The 18,787-nt window shown below is 41.6% G+C and overlaps 1 protein-coding gene across 4 annotated transcripts in view; it reads left to right on the forward strand.

The window, feature by feature from the left end:
• Window positions 1–18,787, forward strand: part of LOC135219863 (sortilin-related receptor-like) — a 253,800-nt gene that overhangs the window by 144,465 nt on the left and 90,548 nt on the right. For 2 of the 4 annotated variants that reach the window (XM_064256986.1, XM_064256983.1), the window contains exons 7-10: window positions 9,606–9,749; window positions 10,842–11,027; window positions 12,239–12,424; window positions 13,406–13,591. In XM_064256986.1, coding sequence (XP_064113056.1) covers window positions 9,606–9,749; window positions 10,842–11,027; window positions 12,239–12,424; window positions 13,406–13,591 — 702 coding nt within the window. Of the gene's footprint in view, window positions 1–9,593; window positions 9,750–10,841; window positions 11,028–12,238; window positions 12,425–13,405; window positions 13,592–18,787 lie in introns of all 4 variants that reach the window. The other 2 variants (XM_064256984.1, XM_064256985.1) reach the window with 2 other exon arrangements.

An 18,787-nucleotide genomic window follows, 5' to 3' on the forward strand; every position in this document is an offset into this window, starting at 1 on the left:
ATTGCATCTTCTTTCTCTGTAAATTTATGTAAATATTTTACAATAAATATGTTCAAAATTTCTTACTAATTTTATTTCTTAACTGTTTTGATATTGTGTGAGCTATAATTATAATTTTCCAAAAGAAAATCAATTTATTTGATAAAAAAAATCACGTATAACTTCGTAAAATTTACAATTGTCTTGTAAAATAGGCTCCACAAGGGGTTGTAGATAGTCATTTTCAACTTCTTGTGGAAGCTAGGAAAAATTTTCTAGAATTTTTTTTCTTATACCATGTGCATTTCCATATCTTCCTCTTTCCATTGAGGTGTTTTTTTTTTCTTGAATTGGCTGACTTCAAAGTTTTGCTGGCCTGGGGTGCTGCATATTGATTTATTACTCCGTCCATCAAGGGTTAAGTGGTCATCTGGTGGAATAATAAAGGGATTTTGACGTAGGAAAAATCTATTTCTGGGTGATTGGCTCGTGTCGCCCTATGAAAGTATCCTTAATATCATTCTTTCTAGGCAAAATTAATCTAAAATTACCAGAGAAAAACAAAATTAAGAAAAATGTCAGTTAAAACTGACTCGCTCTCTATAAAAGAAGTGGCGGTATGAGAATAGGGCGAGTGGGAACACTACCACGAGTCATTCACCATTTAGACCTTCCAATCTAAAATCCCCACCAGAGAGAGCTGATACTAAGGGGTGATGCGGCCGCTACTACTACTACTACCGACGCCACGGACAGCAGCGCCCCTAGCGGTCATCCTTAATCTATGAACATCTTGCTCTGCAGGGTGGGTAAACAAAGACAGGGTGGGTTTCATAGGGCGACACGAGCCAATCACCCAGAAATAGATTTTTCCTACGTCAAAATCCCACCTGGGCTCAGGGCGCGTGTCGGCCTATGAAAAGAGTACCAGAGAAACAGACAAGATGGGCATAAGGACAAATGAAAATCAGTTGTAAAAAAGAGGTATATAATATAAGTGAATCAGGGACATTACAGAATATAAACTAAGTACTTAAAGCTAACTTATCCTAAACAATGACATGATAAAGAAAGCAAACAATATAAAGTACTTAACATTAACTTATATTAAACATAGTAATATCCAGTAAAGCAATGTAAATTAACACAATAGAATCACTTAAATAAGATATTTACATAATATACAAACACATTGTGTCCTACCCTAGCATAAAAATAAGGGTAGGGACACTGAAGTACATTATAAGTACATAGTGTGATGTCCTAGCAAAAAAAAAAAAAAATAAGGGACAATCCAACCAATATGATCTCAGCGGCTAAGGCTAGAGTATCCGAGTAGCATGGCGATGGGGTGAGGCATGTTGGACGAGGTAGGTAGAAAGGAGCCACCTGGAAAATCCTATTACTATGACTACTATACAGTATCAGGGGAAACAATGTTTCCCGCTGCTACTGCAGAAAATTTTAAAGATTCCAAGGACTTTAGGTAGTGACGTTTAAAGACTGTCGGAGATTTCCATCCAGTATACTTTTTAAGATCCTCAAAGTTCATATGTTGAAAGTAGTTAATTGAGGTGGCTACTCCTCTGATGTCATGTGCTTTAGGAAATGAATCAGGATTGGCTTGTTTAATGAAGTAAAGGATCTGTTGTCTAATTCCTTTTACTGATAAGTACCACCTTTTTCTCTCATAAAGAGAGAACCTGAGGATCTTGAGGATGTGCGAGATAGAAAGGCTCTTAAAGTTGCTACTGGGCAGAGAGAAGGATCTTGCGGAAGTGGGATGACTTTCCAAGGAGCCCACCTTGCAAGAGGATCCTCATTTTTAGCCAAAAAACTACGATCCGGAGCAAGCAGAACTTCTCCTGAGGGGAGGAATTCCACATGACCCGCATCTCTGGATAGAGCCAACAGTTCTGAAATTCTAGCTCCTGAAGCTAGGCTTAATAAGAATAACGTCTTCCTAAGAAGCATTATGAATGTACAAGACGAGTTGTCAGTATCTGAAGCTAGTTTGAGGACATCATTTAACCATGAGACTGCAGTAGGCCTTTGAGAAGGTCTAAGTCTAGCACAGGCTTTAGGAATAGACGTAAAGTAAGATCTGTTAGGTCTATCTGGAAACCCAACTGGAAGATCTTCCTCAAAGCCGATTTATGAGTAGTAATAGTGCTAGCTGCTAAACCTTTTTCAAACAGGGATCTGAAAAAGGATATAGCTAAGTTAACTGTCATGGTTGTAGTGTTTGATTCTTTCAGGAAGGATGCTAATTTTTTAACAGCTGAGTCATATTGTCTAATAGTTGACTCTCTCTTATCTGATTCTAGGAAGAGGATGTTTTGTGGATCAATGTTAGCATCTTTGTTAGCCGCAAACTTCATGAAGTCCATAAAGTTAGGGTCTGAAGAATTCCTGAGGAAGCGAACACAGTCCTCATTTGTACTGATTGTGACAGCTTGGGATTGGGAATCCGTTGAGGTCGGAGACCCACCCCAATTCCAGAAGCAGAGGATACCAGTTGCTCTTGGGCCAGTCTGGAGCAATCAGGGCTACTAGTCCCTTGAAAGTCCTCAGCTTGCTCAAGACTTTCAGAAGAAGATTCACTGGAGGAAAGACATAAATTTTCCTCCACTGATTCCAATCTAACGACAGGGCGTCCGTGGGCATAAGCCAGAGGGTCCAGGTTGGGGGCCACATAGCAAGGGAGCTTGTGGTTTGTTTGTGAAGCGAAGAGATCCACTTGGAGACCGCTGGGACTCCTCCGGCATTATCCACTGGAATGACCCTGTCGTCCAGGGACCATTCTGAATTCCAGAGGGACCGATCCGGGACAAAAGCGTCTGCTATCACATTTCTTACCCCCGCCAGGTGAGTGGCGGACAGATGCCATTTGTGTTTGTCTGCTAGTGCAAAGATGGCTATCATGACATGGTTCACATGTTTGGATTTGGACCCTCCTCTGTTGATGCAATGAACTACCACTGCACTGTCCAAAAAAACAAAACCTAGTCTTTAGATTGAGGGGAACTTTTTCGGGGGAAGAAGTCTCTTCATGGTAAGAAATACTGCCATTTGCTTCCAACCGTTTATGTGGAGCTGGCGGAACTGAACTGACCAAGTCCCCTGTGAACTTGTTTGAATTGAGAATATCCCTCCCACCGGACACAGGGAGGCATCCGTGTGAATGGTTAACACTGGAAGGGGATATTGAAGGGGTACTAGTTTGGCTAGGTTCTTCACTTTTGTCCATGGACGGAGCTGATTGCGAAGGATCTGTGGAATTACTGACAACTTGTCTCGAGATTTGGCGTTTGCTCTCGATCGCCAAACTCGGTTTATATCTTTCAGCCTTGCTTTCAGGAGGATGTCTGTCACTGAGGCAAACTGAAGAGAACCTAGGATTCTTTCCTGGTTTCTCCTTGATGTCTGTTTGCATTTGAGAAATTGTTTCACAGACTTGGCTATTTCTTTCCGTTTGACCACCGGAATTGACAGATTGTGGGAAGACAAATCCCATTGGATTCCTAGCCACTGAAAACGAGACTCTGGAGTAAGTCTGGAATTCGTCTTGTTTATCTGGAACCCCAGATGTTCCAGAAATTGAACTACCTTTTTCGTGGCTTTGAGACATTCCTCGACTGTTGGTTGCCCAGATCAACCAATCGTCGAGGTATGCTGCTACCATTATCCCTTGAGTTCTCAATTGTTGAACAGCCACTCCTGCTATTTTCATGAATACCCTGGGGGGCACATTCAGACCGGAAGGGCATCACTTTGAATGAGAACGTCTGATTTCCTAGTTTGAAGCCTAGGAATGGGCGGAAGTGCCTGGCTATAGGGATATGATAGTATGCATCTGTAAGATCGATGGAGCATGTGACGGCTCCACGGGGAAGTAAGGTCCTTACTTGCGAGATGGTAAGCATTTTGAACTTGTCGCAACAAATGAAAGAGTTTTAGCCTTGACAAGTTCTAAGATACTTACCCTTCTTTTTTGTTGAGCCTTTCTTTGGCACGCTGAATAAGCGACCTTTGAAATTTTAGATGCTTGACTCTCGCAATAGCTCCTTTCTGAAGGAGTTCCCTCGCGTAATCTGTCAATTCCTTTGATGGTTCCTGATAAAATGATTTGATTGGAGGGGGATCTTTGATCCAACTCCAACCCAATCCCTTGGACACTATGCTCTGTGCCCATTTGCTGAACCCCCAGCTGTGACGGAAGAGGAACAGCCTCCCTCCTACCTGGGGAGCCTCACTGTTGTTGGGCGGGTTGACCTCCGCGCCCTCCTCTGAACTGCCTTCCCCTTGCCGCTCTTCCTGTGCCACGCTGGCGAAAGTGGCCTCTCGCTCTGCTACCTCTCGAAAGCCTATTAAAGGGAGGGTAAGCTTGACCTTCATACATAGGGTTGAAGGCCGGCGAGACTGCGTAGGAGGTTGAGGGTTGCGACTGAGGGGACAACAGGAGGATGGGTTGGGCCTGTTTTGAGGTTGATGGTTGTCCCTGTTGGGTAACTGGGACGGCCTGAACGAACTGCTGTTGCTGCTGATGTTTCTGGTAAGGCTGGAACCTTTTACCAGACTTCTTGAGTTTCTTACCAGCAGCAGGGGCGGATTCTTGCTTCCTCTTAGAGGAGATGCCCCACCTAGCTCTAAGGCTCTGGTTGAGCCTAGCAGCCTCATGGTGCACCCTCATTCACAGCGGACTCTGGGAAGAGGTCCGCCCCCCACATGCTGGAAGCCAGGAGTCTATTAGGTTCGTGCCTAATAGTGCACTCCTGCAGAACGTGCTTTCGCAGTTCCTCCCTAGCTTGGAAGAAGTCGAAAGCATCCGTCTGAACTGTTTGGAGCTGAGACTTGGCCAGAATCTTGAATAGCGGTTCTGTGCCATACGATAGTGCCGCCATTTCAGTGATAATTAAGGAGTTGAGGGACCTCCCAAACCTAGTTCGAGCATCGAACTCTGCCTGAATCAAAGTATCAGGCAGCCTTGGAAGCTTTTCGCCAACTGGTCCGCATTGCACAGTCTGGTTTAAGCTTACCAAGCGTGAATGTGGTAGGCAAGTTCTCCCACAATTCTCCCAAAGGCTGGAAAGAGTGGAGAAGGTAGAATCCGCTTCCCTCAGCTGTGGCATGGGCTAATCCTTGAGGACTGCCTGAAGAGTCGCTTCCACTATTTTGGTAGCGAACGGAAGAGAAGCCTCCTCCTCCGTCGCAAAAATAGTGAAAGGACTCTTGAAAGCCTGGAGCTTAGTGTTGGTACACTCCCAGTCCTCCAGGCAGTGAACCCATTCCCGCTGTGCGTGCTCTCTACTATATAGCACGTTTTCTCGGGAAATCTTGTCCTCCCTAGTGAGGGCCGCCACGGTCAGCCTAGCATATCCAATGAAAGGCTGAGTCAATCCCGGAGGATAAAACTCGAAGTCCTCAATCCTTCGAGTTCCACACTACCGGGACAGAGATCATACCGTCCTTGAATGGAACGTAAGCGGCCACTCTCCATGGGTTATCCATGGAGAAGGCTGGTAGCGACTCATAAGGAGGTAGCTGGAGAATGCCAGCACCTGCTACTGGGGAGATTGGATGAGGAGCCTGAGAAAGCCCAGCTACTCGGTCCTCATTCTCTCTAACTCTGTTAGAGAGATCTTGGATGGATTGGCCCGACTGACTAAGGGTGTTTGACAGCTGCGCAAACATCTGTTCAAACTTGGTTCCGAGGGCGGAGACCTGCGAGCCTACCATCTCTCCTACCTGTTGCATCACCACTGCTGAGAAGGCAGTGGGATCAAAGGCGCTCGGTCCCGCTACTCCAACCGGCGTTGCCGGAGTGGATGCGGTGGAGGCCGGAGAAGGCATTGGCTCAGCTGGAGCGCGAGCCTTCTCCTTAGAAGCCTTGCTTCTAGAGCTCTTGGAGTACGAAGAGCTCGGCTTAGCCTTCACCGCGTCAGCATAGGAAGTCGAAGACTTCTTTACTGAAGAAGACGACGACGACTTCTTAGAAGTCGTCTTATGGAGGGTCTTCTGTTCTCTCTGTCCCTTCACCTTTGGGGTACAGAAAGAGCGGGAGAGCGGGCAGGGATCTCAGATCCTGTAAAGCCTTGAAAAAAAGCAGTAGAAGGGACAGGAGAGATCCAGGAGCACCCAAGGAAAGACCTTGGGCGCCCGACACACCTACCTCAACCAACAAATCCTCCGCCCCTACCGCCATAGGTTCGATGTTCAGGTCCAAAGTTGCGACGTCTGGGACCGGCTCGTGCGTGGCCACGGACCCGAACGACTGCTGCACCTCTTGCTGTATGGAAGCGATGAGAGGGGCTGCTGAGATAGGATCAACGTAGCCTGTTGATTTGCCGCCGGGGAAAGATCTGAACGGCCAGCTTCTTATCTAAGATGTACGGCTGGCCCTTGGCGGCGTTCTTCCGAAGCCGCCCACCCAAGCCTTCAGGGTTGCTAGGGCGACTTCCTTCACGGCGGCAGCCTGAAAGAGAAGGGCGAAATGAAGCTTCTTAGTGGCGGGGACGGGGTTTAACAAGCTTATGACTAAGTGTTATTAGTAATACGATAAAGAAGTCTAAAATCGACTTACCCCCCCCACCAGCTGACTGACAAGGTCATAGCAAATGGTGCAGGCTTCTGGGTGCCAGACGATCATGGCGTTGTGGGTCGTGGCACACGGGCGGTCGTGAGTCCTGCACTCATCGTGGGTGCAGGGGTCGTACAGCGTCGCGTTACACCCCAGGACCTGACAGTTGGTAGCCTGTAAGTTTGGGAAAGGATTACATAAGTATCAGGAGAACACTTACAGCCTAACAATTGCTCCGCTGCATGCCGGAGCGTGAAAGTTAGATTAAACCAGAGCCCCGCCATAATACGTGTGGTAAACTAGGCGGTTGGAGTTGTCTAAGGCTACGCCGGAGACAAGAGAAAATATCCACCAGGTGTGGTGGTGAGCCATGAAACCCACGACGGAGAACGACGGAGATGGTATACACACAGTTAGATAATACTAAAATTCACCGTAAAATTAGGGTACATCCTTATATTTATAACGAAATATATATAAATCTCTTCCCCGTCTACTAGAAAGAGTGCCCGGGTAAGAAGCAAGCTCTCCTCCGGTAGCGGGAAAAAGGCAGGATATAGTAGGCAAGCAATAGACCACTAGTAGTGACCACCCCGCCCGCTGGCGGAGCCAGACGAACTATAAAACGGGGGCCCCCGGGGCCCCGGCTGCAGCGGAGGCTCCGTTCGTTACAGTAGGGGAAAGGTGGGACTGAGCAATGGTTTTTTCCGGCGTAACGCGGCGGGAGAGAGAGAGGGGGGGTGGCCTACTCCTCCCCGTCCCAACAACTACCCGCTCGGTGACCCGGTACCCGAGACAAGTGGTCGCCCTATACCCCAGCTGGGAGGAACTCCTGGCCTCCTCAGAGAAAGAGGGAGGAAGGCTACTGAGGTTGTCATGGTAACCAAGGAGTCCCCAGACCCCTCCCTATGACCTGGTAGAGAGGGAAGGGGAAGGGTAAGGTGCTATGGAACACTGTCACCGTAGGCTAAGCCTAACACCCTAAATATAAAACTAAAATTACATCGTAAAAGGTGGAAAAGACACTTTTAGTAAAAGAAAAAAGAAGCCAGGAGGAGGCAAAACTGTTCCGAGGAACAGTTGACTACTCGGAGCCAGCGATAGCCGATGAAGAGCAAGAGCCGGGATGCTGGGCCAGAAACACAGAATAGGCCTAAATACCAAACTAAGAGAAATGGTAAAAGGGCTGACCTAGCTATAAAAACGATGTAAAAAACGATGAACGTGATATAGTAAGCCCATAAGTATAGGAAGTCCCAGTATGGAAGACCGGGAATTCTTAACATGAGGCGGCATGGCGCGCCATGAGTCGACCGGGACCGTATATGACCTATTAGAAGGAAAATACTGGTCCCTGGAAGACTAAAATACGGTAAAATACTACTTATGAGGCACTTAACTTAGCCGATGCGATGGCAGCACGTTCCATGGTGAATAAGGAGATAAATCCAAAGATAACACGGCACGAAAGAAAAAAGCGTACAACGTGTACCGTCTAATAATTAAGGATGACCGCTAGGGGCGCTGCTGTCCGTGGCGTCGGTAGTAGTAGTAGTAGCGGCCGCATCACCCCTTAGTATCAGCTCTCTCTGGTGGGGATTTTAGATTGGAAGGTCTAAATGGTGAATGACTCGTGGTAGTGTTCCCACTCGCCCCTATTCTCATACCGACACTTCTTTTATAGAGTGAGCGAGTCAGTTTTACTGACATTTTCTTAATTTTGTTTTTCTCTGGTAATTTTAGATTAATTTTGCCTAGAAAGAATGATATTAAGGATACTTTCATAGGCCGACACGAGCTGAGCCCAGAAATTATAGTTTTTGCATACAACTAACTTGAAACAGAAAATTAGAATTTGACTTAACTTTTGGCTGTTGGAAGAAAAAACATTATTTGCTGTGGCTTTGCAGTCCTCTTCATTATTTCGTTGCACCTTTGCTGTTCACCAAATGAAAATGCTTTTGTTTTCATGATCCAAGGAAGAAAAAAAATCCCTTAATTTTATGTTGCTTTACAGTTGTCTTCATTGTGTCATTGCTCCTTTGCTATTCACCATAAAAAGACACTATTGTCTTTTATCATCTAAGGACAACAGCAAACACTCTGTATTTATACTGAAGTCATGAAAGAAATCAGTAGCCTATATATATTGATTATTGACTGCCATGATCGTTCAGAAATTCAAAATTTCAAAAAGCATCTATGATGACTTAACCTCATGAGTCACAAGTCACAAATGAACTGACTGTTTCATTACCAATGAGAGAGAGAGAGATGTAACTCCACTTTTTAATTTAATAAGCCCAATCTGCATCAAGTATCTGTCTTCCCCTAGATGCGTTTGCCATCTCTCTCCTCCTCTCTCTCTTTTAGTTTTTTTTTCGTGGTCTTTCATTTTGGAACTCAGACCATAAAGGGGGCAGGGGAAGCACCATGTGCTCCCCTCCACACGGCTACTCTATTGCATTCTAAAAATGATATTTAGGCATAGTATGGCTTATTGGGTTGTCGTGGAACATTGAATTTTTGTGACTTTTTCATATAAGCCCAACAAACGTATATTGAGGGCCCCTTCCCAAAACTCTATTATCTCTTATTTTGCAATTGTCCTGTACAAACTGGGGAAAATAGCTGTAATGTGCCTAATAAAGGGTCCTGAGGATGAATGTTAAAATGATAGCACTTTGTGTCTTGGTACATAGAGACTGTGAGTGTAGTCCTCAAGTTACTGAGGGGTTTGTATGAATAATTCCATATCATTTTCAAGGCTCAGTATTTGTTTATTATATTTTCATTCACAGAAGCCAGTGTTTTCTAAAGAAGTGTGTCATTACAAATGGGATAAATCCATATATACTACTAGCGTCCTGCTAGATTGAACTTATTCTTGTTCAAATTCCTTTTACTTAACTAACATCTGAACAATAATATTTTCTGTTGAATGTTCAGTTAGATCTGGTTGTAACAGTGAACTTATACATGTTAATGGTCCTAAAATAACTAGCTTGTGTTCCAGCTTTTTGTATAATTTTAGTTTCCAATACAGGGTGTGGCCAAGACAGTTTTGTGTGTGACATTGACAAGTGTATCTTAGAAAGCAAAAGATGTGATGGAAGCCAAGACTGCAGGGATAATTCTGATGAAGAGGATTGCTTCACTGCTAGTACACAGAGTACTACTTCTGTGAGAGGTAGTTATGAAATTGTGCATGATAAATATTGTTAGATCTACTTATATGTCTGTTGGTTATGTATGTTGCAGAATAGGTGATGAGCGAGGTATGGTTAAAAGCAATATCAAAGTATGTTTTCTTGGTTCATGAATTACCGATACTGGGGTCAATTGTCAGCAACATTATACAGACAAACACGTAATGAGATGATCTTCTTGCTTCACAATCATGTTATGCAACTCCGCTTTATAATTTAATAAGTCCATTTACATCAAGTATCTTTACCCCGAAGTAGGTTTGGCATTCTCTCTCTCTCTCTCTCTCTCTCTCTCTCTCTCTCTCTCTCTCTCTCTCTCTCTCTCTCTCTCTCTCTCTCTTTCCTAACGGCTTTACTAAGGTTAATCTTTTGCCCCTTATTCCTATGTTTTTCTCACATTTTTTTCCTAAATCTGTCATTTAATAACTCAGACCATAAGAGGGGAAGCACCATGTGACCCCTGTGACCCCCTCCCCCTCACGGCTACTCTACTGCATTCCAAAAATGTGATTTTGGCATAGTATGACTGATTGGGTTGTTGTGAAACATTGAATTTTATGAGTTTTTTTTATATAAGCCCAAAAAACGCATATTGAGGACCCCTTCCCAAAACTCTATTATCTCTGTTTTGCATTCATCCTGTACAAACTGTAATGTGCCTAATAAAGGGTCCTAAGGATGAATGTTAAAATGATAGCACATCTCTTTGGAAGACAAAAGACATTTTGTGTACTGGTACATGGAGACTGTGAATGTAGTCCTAAAGTTACTGAGTGGTTTGTATGAATAACTCAATATGATTTTTAAAGTTCAGTATGTGTACATTATATTTTCATATTTCATAGAAACCAGTGTTTTCTAAAGTAGTGTATGTCATTACCAGTGGGATAAATCCATATATACTACTAGCGTTCAGCTAGATTCAACTTATTCTTGTTCAAATCCCTTTTACTTAGCATTTGAACTATATTTTCTGTTGAATGTTCAGTTAGATCTGATTATAACTGTGAACTTATACATATTAATGGTCTTAAAAAACCTAGCTAGTATTCCAGTTTTTTGTATTATTTTAGTTTCCAATACAAGGTGCGGCCAAGACAGTTTTGTGTGTGACATTGACAAGTGTATCTTAGAAAGCAAAAGATGTGATGGAAGCCAAGACTGCAGGGATAATTCTGATGAAGAGGATTGCTTCACTGCCACTACACAGAGTACTACTACACAGCGTACTACTACACAGCATACTACTTCTGTGAAAGGTAGTTATGAAATTGTGCATGATAAATTGTTAGATCTACTTATATGTCTGTTGGTTATGTATGTTCCAGAATAGGTGATTAGAGAGGTATGGTTAAAAGCAATATCAAAGTTTGTTTTCTTGGTTAATGGATTACTGATATTGAGGTCAAATGTCAGTGACAGTACACAGACAAAGACATAATGAGATGATCTTGCTGCTTCACGATCATGTTATGCAACTGCACTTTATAATTTAATAAGACCAATCTACATCAAGTATCTTTTCCCCTAAGTAGGTTTGGCTCTCTCTCTCTCTCTCTCTCTCTCTCTCTCTCCTCTCTCTCTCGTCTCTCTCTCTCTCTCTTTCCTAACGGCTTTACTAGGTTAATCTTTTTGCCCCTTATTCCTATGTTTTTCTCACATTTTTTTCCTAAATCTGTCATTTTATAACTCAGACCATAAGGGGGGAAGCACCATGTGCCCCATGCCCCCCCCCCCCCCCCCCCCCCCCCCCCCCCCCGACCCCCCCCCCCCCCCCCCCCCCCCCCCCCCCCCCCCCCCCCCCCCCCCCCCCCCCCCCCCCCCCCCCCCCCCCCCCCCCCCCCCCCCCCCCCCCCCCTCCCCCCCCCACAGCTACTGTTCTGCATTCCAGAAATGTTGCTTTTGAGCGTAGTATGAGTGATTGGGTTGTCGTGATACATTGAATTTTTATGACTTTTCCATATAAGCCCAACAAACGTATACTGAGGGCCCCTTCCCAAAACTCTATTATCTCTTTTTTTGCATTCATCCTGTACAAACTGTAATGTGCCTAATAAAGGGTCCTAAGGATGAATGCTAAAATGATAGCACATCTCTTTGGAAGACAAAAGACATTTTGTGTATTGGTACATAGAGACTGTGAATGTAGTCCTAAAGTTACTGAGTGGTTTGTATGAATAACTCAGTATGATTTTTAAAGCTCAGTATTTGTTCATTATAATTTCATTCATAGAAACCAATGTTTTCTAAAGTAGTGTCTGTCATTACAAATGAAATAAACCCATATCCGTATAGTATACTACTTGTGTCCTGCTAGACTCAACTTATTCTTGTTCAAATCCCTTTTACTTAGCATTTGAACTATATTTTCTGTTGAATGTTCAGTTAGATCTGATTATAACTGTGAACTTATACATATTAATGGTCTTAAAAAACCTAGCTAGTATTCCAGTTTTTTGTATTATTTTAGTTTCCAATACAAGGTGCGGCCAAGACAGTTTTGTGTGTGACATTGACAAGTGTATCTTAGAAAGCAAAAGATGTGATGGAAGCCAAGACTGCAGGGATAATTCTGATGAAGAGGATTGCTTCACTGCCACTACACAGAGTACTACTACACAGCGTACTACTACACAGCATACTACTTCTGTGAAAGGTAGTTATGAAATTGTGCATGATAAATTGTTAGATCTACTTATATGTCTGTTGGTTATGTATGTTCCAGAATAGGTGATTAGAGAGGTATGGTTAAAAGCAATATCAAAGTTTGTTTTCTTGGTTAATGGATTACTGATATTGAGGTCAAATGTCAGTGACAGTACACAGACAAAGACATAATGAGATGATCTTGCTGCTTCACGATCATGTTATGCAACTGCACTTTATAATTTAATAAGACCAATCTACATCAAGTATCTTTTCCCCTAAGTAGGTTTGGCTCTCTCTCTCTCTCTCTCTCTCTCTCTCTCTCTCTCTCTCTCTCTCTCTCTCTCTCTCTCTCTCTCTCTCTCCCTCTCAATGGTTATTTGCCCCTTCTTCTTATGATTTTTGCTCTCTGTTTTTCTAACATTTTTTTCCTAGATCTGTCATTTTATAACTCAGACCATAAGGGGGAAGCACCATGTGACCCCCCCCCCCCCCTCAGATACTCGACTACATTCCAAAATGTGATTTTGGCGTAGTATGACTGATTGGGTTGTTATGAAACAGAATTTTTATTACTTTTATATAAGCCCAACAATGGGTCCTGAGGATGAATGTTAAAATGATAGCACACCTCTTTGGAAGACAAAAGACACTGGGAATGCATGTAGTCTAAAGTTAGCGAGGGGTTTGTATGAATAACTCAATATAATTGTTAAGGCTCAGTATTTGTTCATTATATTTTCATTCATAGAAACCAGTGTTTTCTAAAGTAGTGTCTGTCATTACAAATGAGATGAATCCATATCCATATAGTAAACTACTTGTGTCCTGCTAGATTCAACTTATTCTTGTTCAAATTCCTTTCACTTAGCATCAGAACAATAATATTTTCTGTTGAATGTTCAGTTAGATCTGGTTGTAACTGTGAACTTATACATATTAATGGTCTTAAAATAACTAGCTTGTGTTCCAGCTTCTTGTATTGTTTTAGTTTCCAATACAGGGTGTCACCAAGACAGTTTTGTGTGTGACATTGACAAGTGTATCTTAGAAAGCAAAAGATGTGATGGAAGCCAAGACTGCAGGGATAATTCTGATGAAGAGGATTGCTTCACTGCCACTACACAGAGTACTACTACACAGCGTACTACTACACAGCATACTACTTCTGTGAAAGGTAGTTATGAAATTGTGCATGATAAATTGTTAGATGTACTTACGTATATGTCTGTTGGTTATGTATGTTGCAGAATAGGTGATGAGCGAGGTATGGTTAAAAGCAATATCAAAGTTTGTTTTCTTGGTTAAGGGGGCCGGCCGGCTAATGCCCTTTTTTAAGGACAGGACTTTGATATTCATACCACTTAATAAGGTGACTTGGGACATCTCCAAACCGCATATGATTTTCGCCTCTGACCTTCGGTTTTGTGACGCCAGGGCGATTTATCCCGAAAATAACCATTTTTCAAATTCTATCTCCTCCCTTGATATTTAATATTAAGACCTGGGATTACTACCATATATATACCTGATGTAGACCTCCAATCGAATAGAGAGTTTTTTTTCTAAAAGTCATTTTTTTGCTAGATATGAATTTTTCAATATGGTGAAAAAATAAACCCTATAAATCAGGAGAAAAAAATTTATAAAAAAAATACGAAACAAAAATTGGAAAAAAGGGCTCTATTTGATTGTTCTATAGTGTCTTTCTGAGTTATATACCAAATTCCAATGCTATAGCTTTAAAACTAAGTGAGGAGATAGATTTTGAAGGTCAATAAGTATAGTTTTGAGATACGGGCGTTCAAAGTTTTCCTTCTTATTTCTATAAAGACAATATTAATAAATAATGATTATTATGAATGTATATTTGTTTTTTGTGTATTAATAAACAAAAACTATTTTATTTATCATAATTTAATCATAAATGATGATCCCTTTGCTCATATATTGCAGCCTGGGGCACTGCACTCCTTCCTACGCAATTCTCTCTCTCCCCTTCACTAACTCTGCTTATTACAGCGAATTTTCTTCTTCTGTGTGTTAGCGAGATGTTTTCCTTGTATTTTCCTCTTTGGCATGATGAAATTCTTGCCCGAAACAAAGATAAACAAACGTAATTGCAAGAGAATGTCAAGAGGTGAAACTCAAAGGGGTACACTTTTTTTACAAAGACAATTTAATAAATCATGATTATTATGAATTTCATATTCCATTTTGGGTATTAAAAAAATAAAACTTTGTTATTTATCATAAATGAAAATCTCTTTGCTCAAAGATCGTAGCCTTAGGCACAGTGTGACGTGTGCTGTCGCAAGACGGGGGCGTTACTAAGCAACCCTCCCCTCTCTCTTCACTAACTACGCATATATTATGATATTCTGTAATAATACTTGAGCGATTTTTCTTCGTCTGTATGTTAGCGAGATGTTTCCCTTGTCTTTTCCTCATTGGCGTGATGAAATTCTTGCCGAAACATACATAAACATACATGAAAGCAGGCGAATGTCAGACGTGAAATGGAACGTGTAGACTACTTGCCGTCTGTGATCGCACTAATGGACTGGAGTTGGTTGGTAGCTTGAGCCTGAAGTCTCCTTCTCGACTCGGGGAATGTCTACAGATGCCATTTCTCCCAATTTCTTTGACAATAATTATCAAAATTTACGATAATAGAAGAAATATTGCATTTTCTTGTACGGATCAATGTTTTAGGCTTATTGAGTTACGTTAACTAATTACCCTGTAACTACGAAAGTAAGAGGAATTTTGACGAAATATTTCGTATACGTATTCTCAATTGCCATATGAAGCTCCATGAATTTTTTCATGACTTTGCATTTTTCGCCCTATACCTCCATATATAGAGGTTCCGGCCGGCCCCCTTAAAGGATTACTGATACTGAGGTCAGATGTCAGCAACATTAAATAGACAAACACGTGATGAGATGATCTTGCTGCTTCACAATCAAGTTATGCAGCTCTCCGTTTTATAATTTAATAAGCCCAATCTACATCAAGTATCTGTTTTCCCCTAAGTATGTGGCATTCTCTCTCTCTCTCTCTCTCTCTCTCAATAGTTTTACTAAGGTTAATCTTTTCTCTCTCTGCTTTTCTAACTTTTTTTTCTAAATCTGTCATTTTATAATTAAGGCCATAAGGGGGTGAGGCACCATGTGCCACCTGTTAACCCCCCCCCCCCCCACCCCCCCCCCCACCCCCACGGCTACTCTACTGCATTCCAAAAATTTGATTGTTCATATACAAAACAAACCTTTGATCTTAACATTAGGATAATAATAGCGCTAAGCTGGAAACTGGTAGAATTAATAAAAAACTTGTGTGATCCAGGGACTATTGGCATCTGTACCAGGTCATGGGGTATTGTAGTTCTCAGAATACCCTTGGCGGCCCGTGACCTATCAGTTACTTTTCTATTGCCTTCAAGATAGGATGTGATTACTTTCTATCTGTTTAAAGCCGGTTTAGTTTGCCCAATTAATTAATATTTTTCTTTTTCTCTCTGGGTGATCTCAGTGTAGGTGTGATCTGCTAGGTGTGTGTATGTTGTGAGATATGGAGAATTTTGCTTTACTAAGGGAAATTACTTCGGGATCTCGCAAGAGACAAAGGAAATGCCCTGGAGTGAGTGGTTTTCCTTGTTCAAGATTTTTAACATCGGTATCTACGGATCCTCATCCAATGTGTAGTAGGTGCAGAGAAAATGTATGTACTACTATTATTAATCCTTGTTCAGTTTGTCGGGGTTGGTCGGTGGAACAATGGATGAAGTTTTATGGTAAAGGTCAGTACAAAAAAAGGAGACGCCGCCATCTTTGGATGACCAAGCATCTTCAGCTTCCTTTGTATTGGCAATTCATCAGACTGCTCCATATGTTTCATCACCTGCCTTTGATGTTTCCCATACCCCTTCAGTTTCTTTTAACGATTTGTTATCGGAAACTCCAGGAGGGGTTTTGGGTAATTTTATACAAAATTACCTCCGTCATTCCCGGCAGGGAGGGGGGAGCATCACCATCTTTGTCCCAGATTTCAGCCCTTGATGCGCAGAGGATGGAAGGAATGTGGTCGGTGTTAGGCCTACCAGGCATACCAACCTTGGAAGGGTTGCTATCTCACTATATGGCGTCACGCTTCCACCCAGCCCCGCTGACTATGAATGTTCTGCATCCCCCTGGCCTGCAATTTATGGGAGCGAATGCTACGGCACCGACAATAACATCGATGTTTCCGGCGATGCAGAATTTGGAAACAGTTGAGCATAAACAGGGATACCAGCAGTAGCCACTCAGTCTCTCCCTACAAGCGTGGTGATGCCACAACCGACGTCTCACACGGGCATACCTTACTGATGATATATAAGGCATAAGTCTTATCAAGAATAGATTATGGAAGCCCAATATATGGATCAGGATCTGAAGCAACTTTGAAGTCTTTAGATCCAATACATACTCGAGGCCTGAGAATTTGTAGTGGAGCATTTAGATCATCCCAAATCTCTCGGTTTTATGTGAAATTGGAGAACCCCCTTTGTCGTTGCATCGGGATTTTGTAACAATGCGGAGTGCATTGAATATTCTGTGTACAAGTTCTCCTACAAAAAAGCTCTTTTTTCAGAGTGACATTTTTATAAATAATCATGAGCTACCATTCCCGATTAGAGCAAATAGACTGTTGCAGTCAACAAATATCAAAATGAACATCATTCAACCATCTCTTTTCCCCCCACCTTGGATTATGAAAAAAACAAGAATATGCTCTCATCTTTTTCATTTATCAAAGAAATTTAGCTATACCCCGAGTCACCATCAACAAATTGCCATAGAGCATATTCAAAGGAAAGGTCCTCACTATGCCATATACACTGATGGCTTTAAATCTTCAGTGGGTGTAGGAAGTGCTGCAGTGTCTTTGAAGAAAATGAGCCAGTTATCATTACCAAACGAGTCGTCAGTATTCACCTCCGAGCTATATGCCATTTTACTAGCCATCAATATTGTTAAAGCACATGAAGAAAGACTAAATTTAAAATTTGTCATCTACTCGGATTCACGAAGTGCCATAGAAGCCCTCAAAAGTTATTCACATAAGAACCTGTTGGTATTAAAGATTAAAGAACTTTTAAAAAATTTTTATCTTGAAGGGGTAGATATCGAATTATGTTGGGTCCCGGCTCATGTAGGAGTTGATGGAAATGAAAGAGCGGATACTGCTGCTAAAACAGCCGTCAACCTGCCTCAACGGGATATTAATCTCCCCGTTAGAGATTACATAACATTATTAAAAACATTAACAATGGAAAAGAGGCAAAGATTGTGGAGCAACGTATCTCAGAATAATAAATTAAGACAATTAAAGTCAACTGTTTCTCTATGGGAGTCATCTAATCGATACGACAAAAAAACTGGGGTAATATTGACTCGATTAAGAATTGGCCATATGAGATTGACCAATGGATTTTTAATGTGTACACCTCACGGCACTATTCCCATGTGCAATGAATGTGATACTTTTTTATCTATTAAACATATATTTTCGGTTGGTCGGGTTTTTAAGCGAGAAAGAGAGATATGTTTTGGTCGGAAAACGTTTTCTGACATTTTAACTGAATCAAGTAGTTTTTCTGTTTTTATAATTTTAACTTTTTTAAGGAATACACGTTTAATTGATAGAATTTAAGTTTTTACCTAAGATTTTTATTTTATTACTAATTCTTTTTAAATTACGCAATTTAATATATAGTTAATTCTTTTTATCGCTTAGATTTCATATATATATTTATTTATTCATTCATTCATTCATTCATTTTTTCACTTAGATTTAGTACTATATTTGAAGATAAATAGATATATATGTGTATATATTTTTTTAAATTTATTTATTTATTTATTTATTTATTATTTTTTTTTTAAATTGATAAATTTTATAATTCTTTATATCCCGATATTTTTCGGGCCAGCCCTGTGAGAGTCAAGTTTGACTCATTGGGCTGGTAAAACTCCTTTCTTTAATAATAATAATAATCACACGGGCATGGCTGACTCCATGACATCACAGCCTACTGCTTCTCTCACTATTTCATTGTCTCCGGAGACGAATACGCTTTCTGACTCATTGGTACACAGTCATGAAGAAAGTACAAGCTCTAGAGGACAAAATAGATAAAAAAGACAAAAAGAAAAGACGTGAATCATCGTCTTCTTCATCTTCTTCCTCTAGTTCGACGTCATCGCAAAATTCGATGATGTCACTACATGTACCAGTGAAGCGTTGGAGGATACGGGACTTCGTGACTGATCCTCATGCCAAGAGGAGAAGAGTAAATTCTTCATCTTCGAGCCAGGACTGTCAC

Source organism: Macrobrachium nipponense, chromosome 1 (assembly GCF_015104395.2).
Source record: "Macrobrachium nipponense isolate FS-2020 chromosome 1, ASM1510439v2, whole genome shotgun sequence".
NCBI classification, from domain to species: domain Eukaryota; kingdom Metazoa; phylum Arthropoda; class Malacostraca; order Decapoda; family Palaemonidae; genus Macrobrachium; species Macrobrachium nipponense.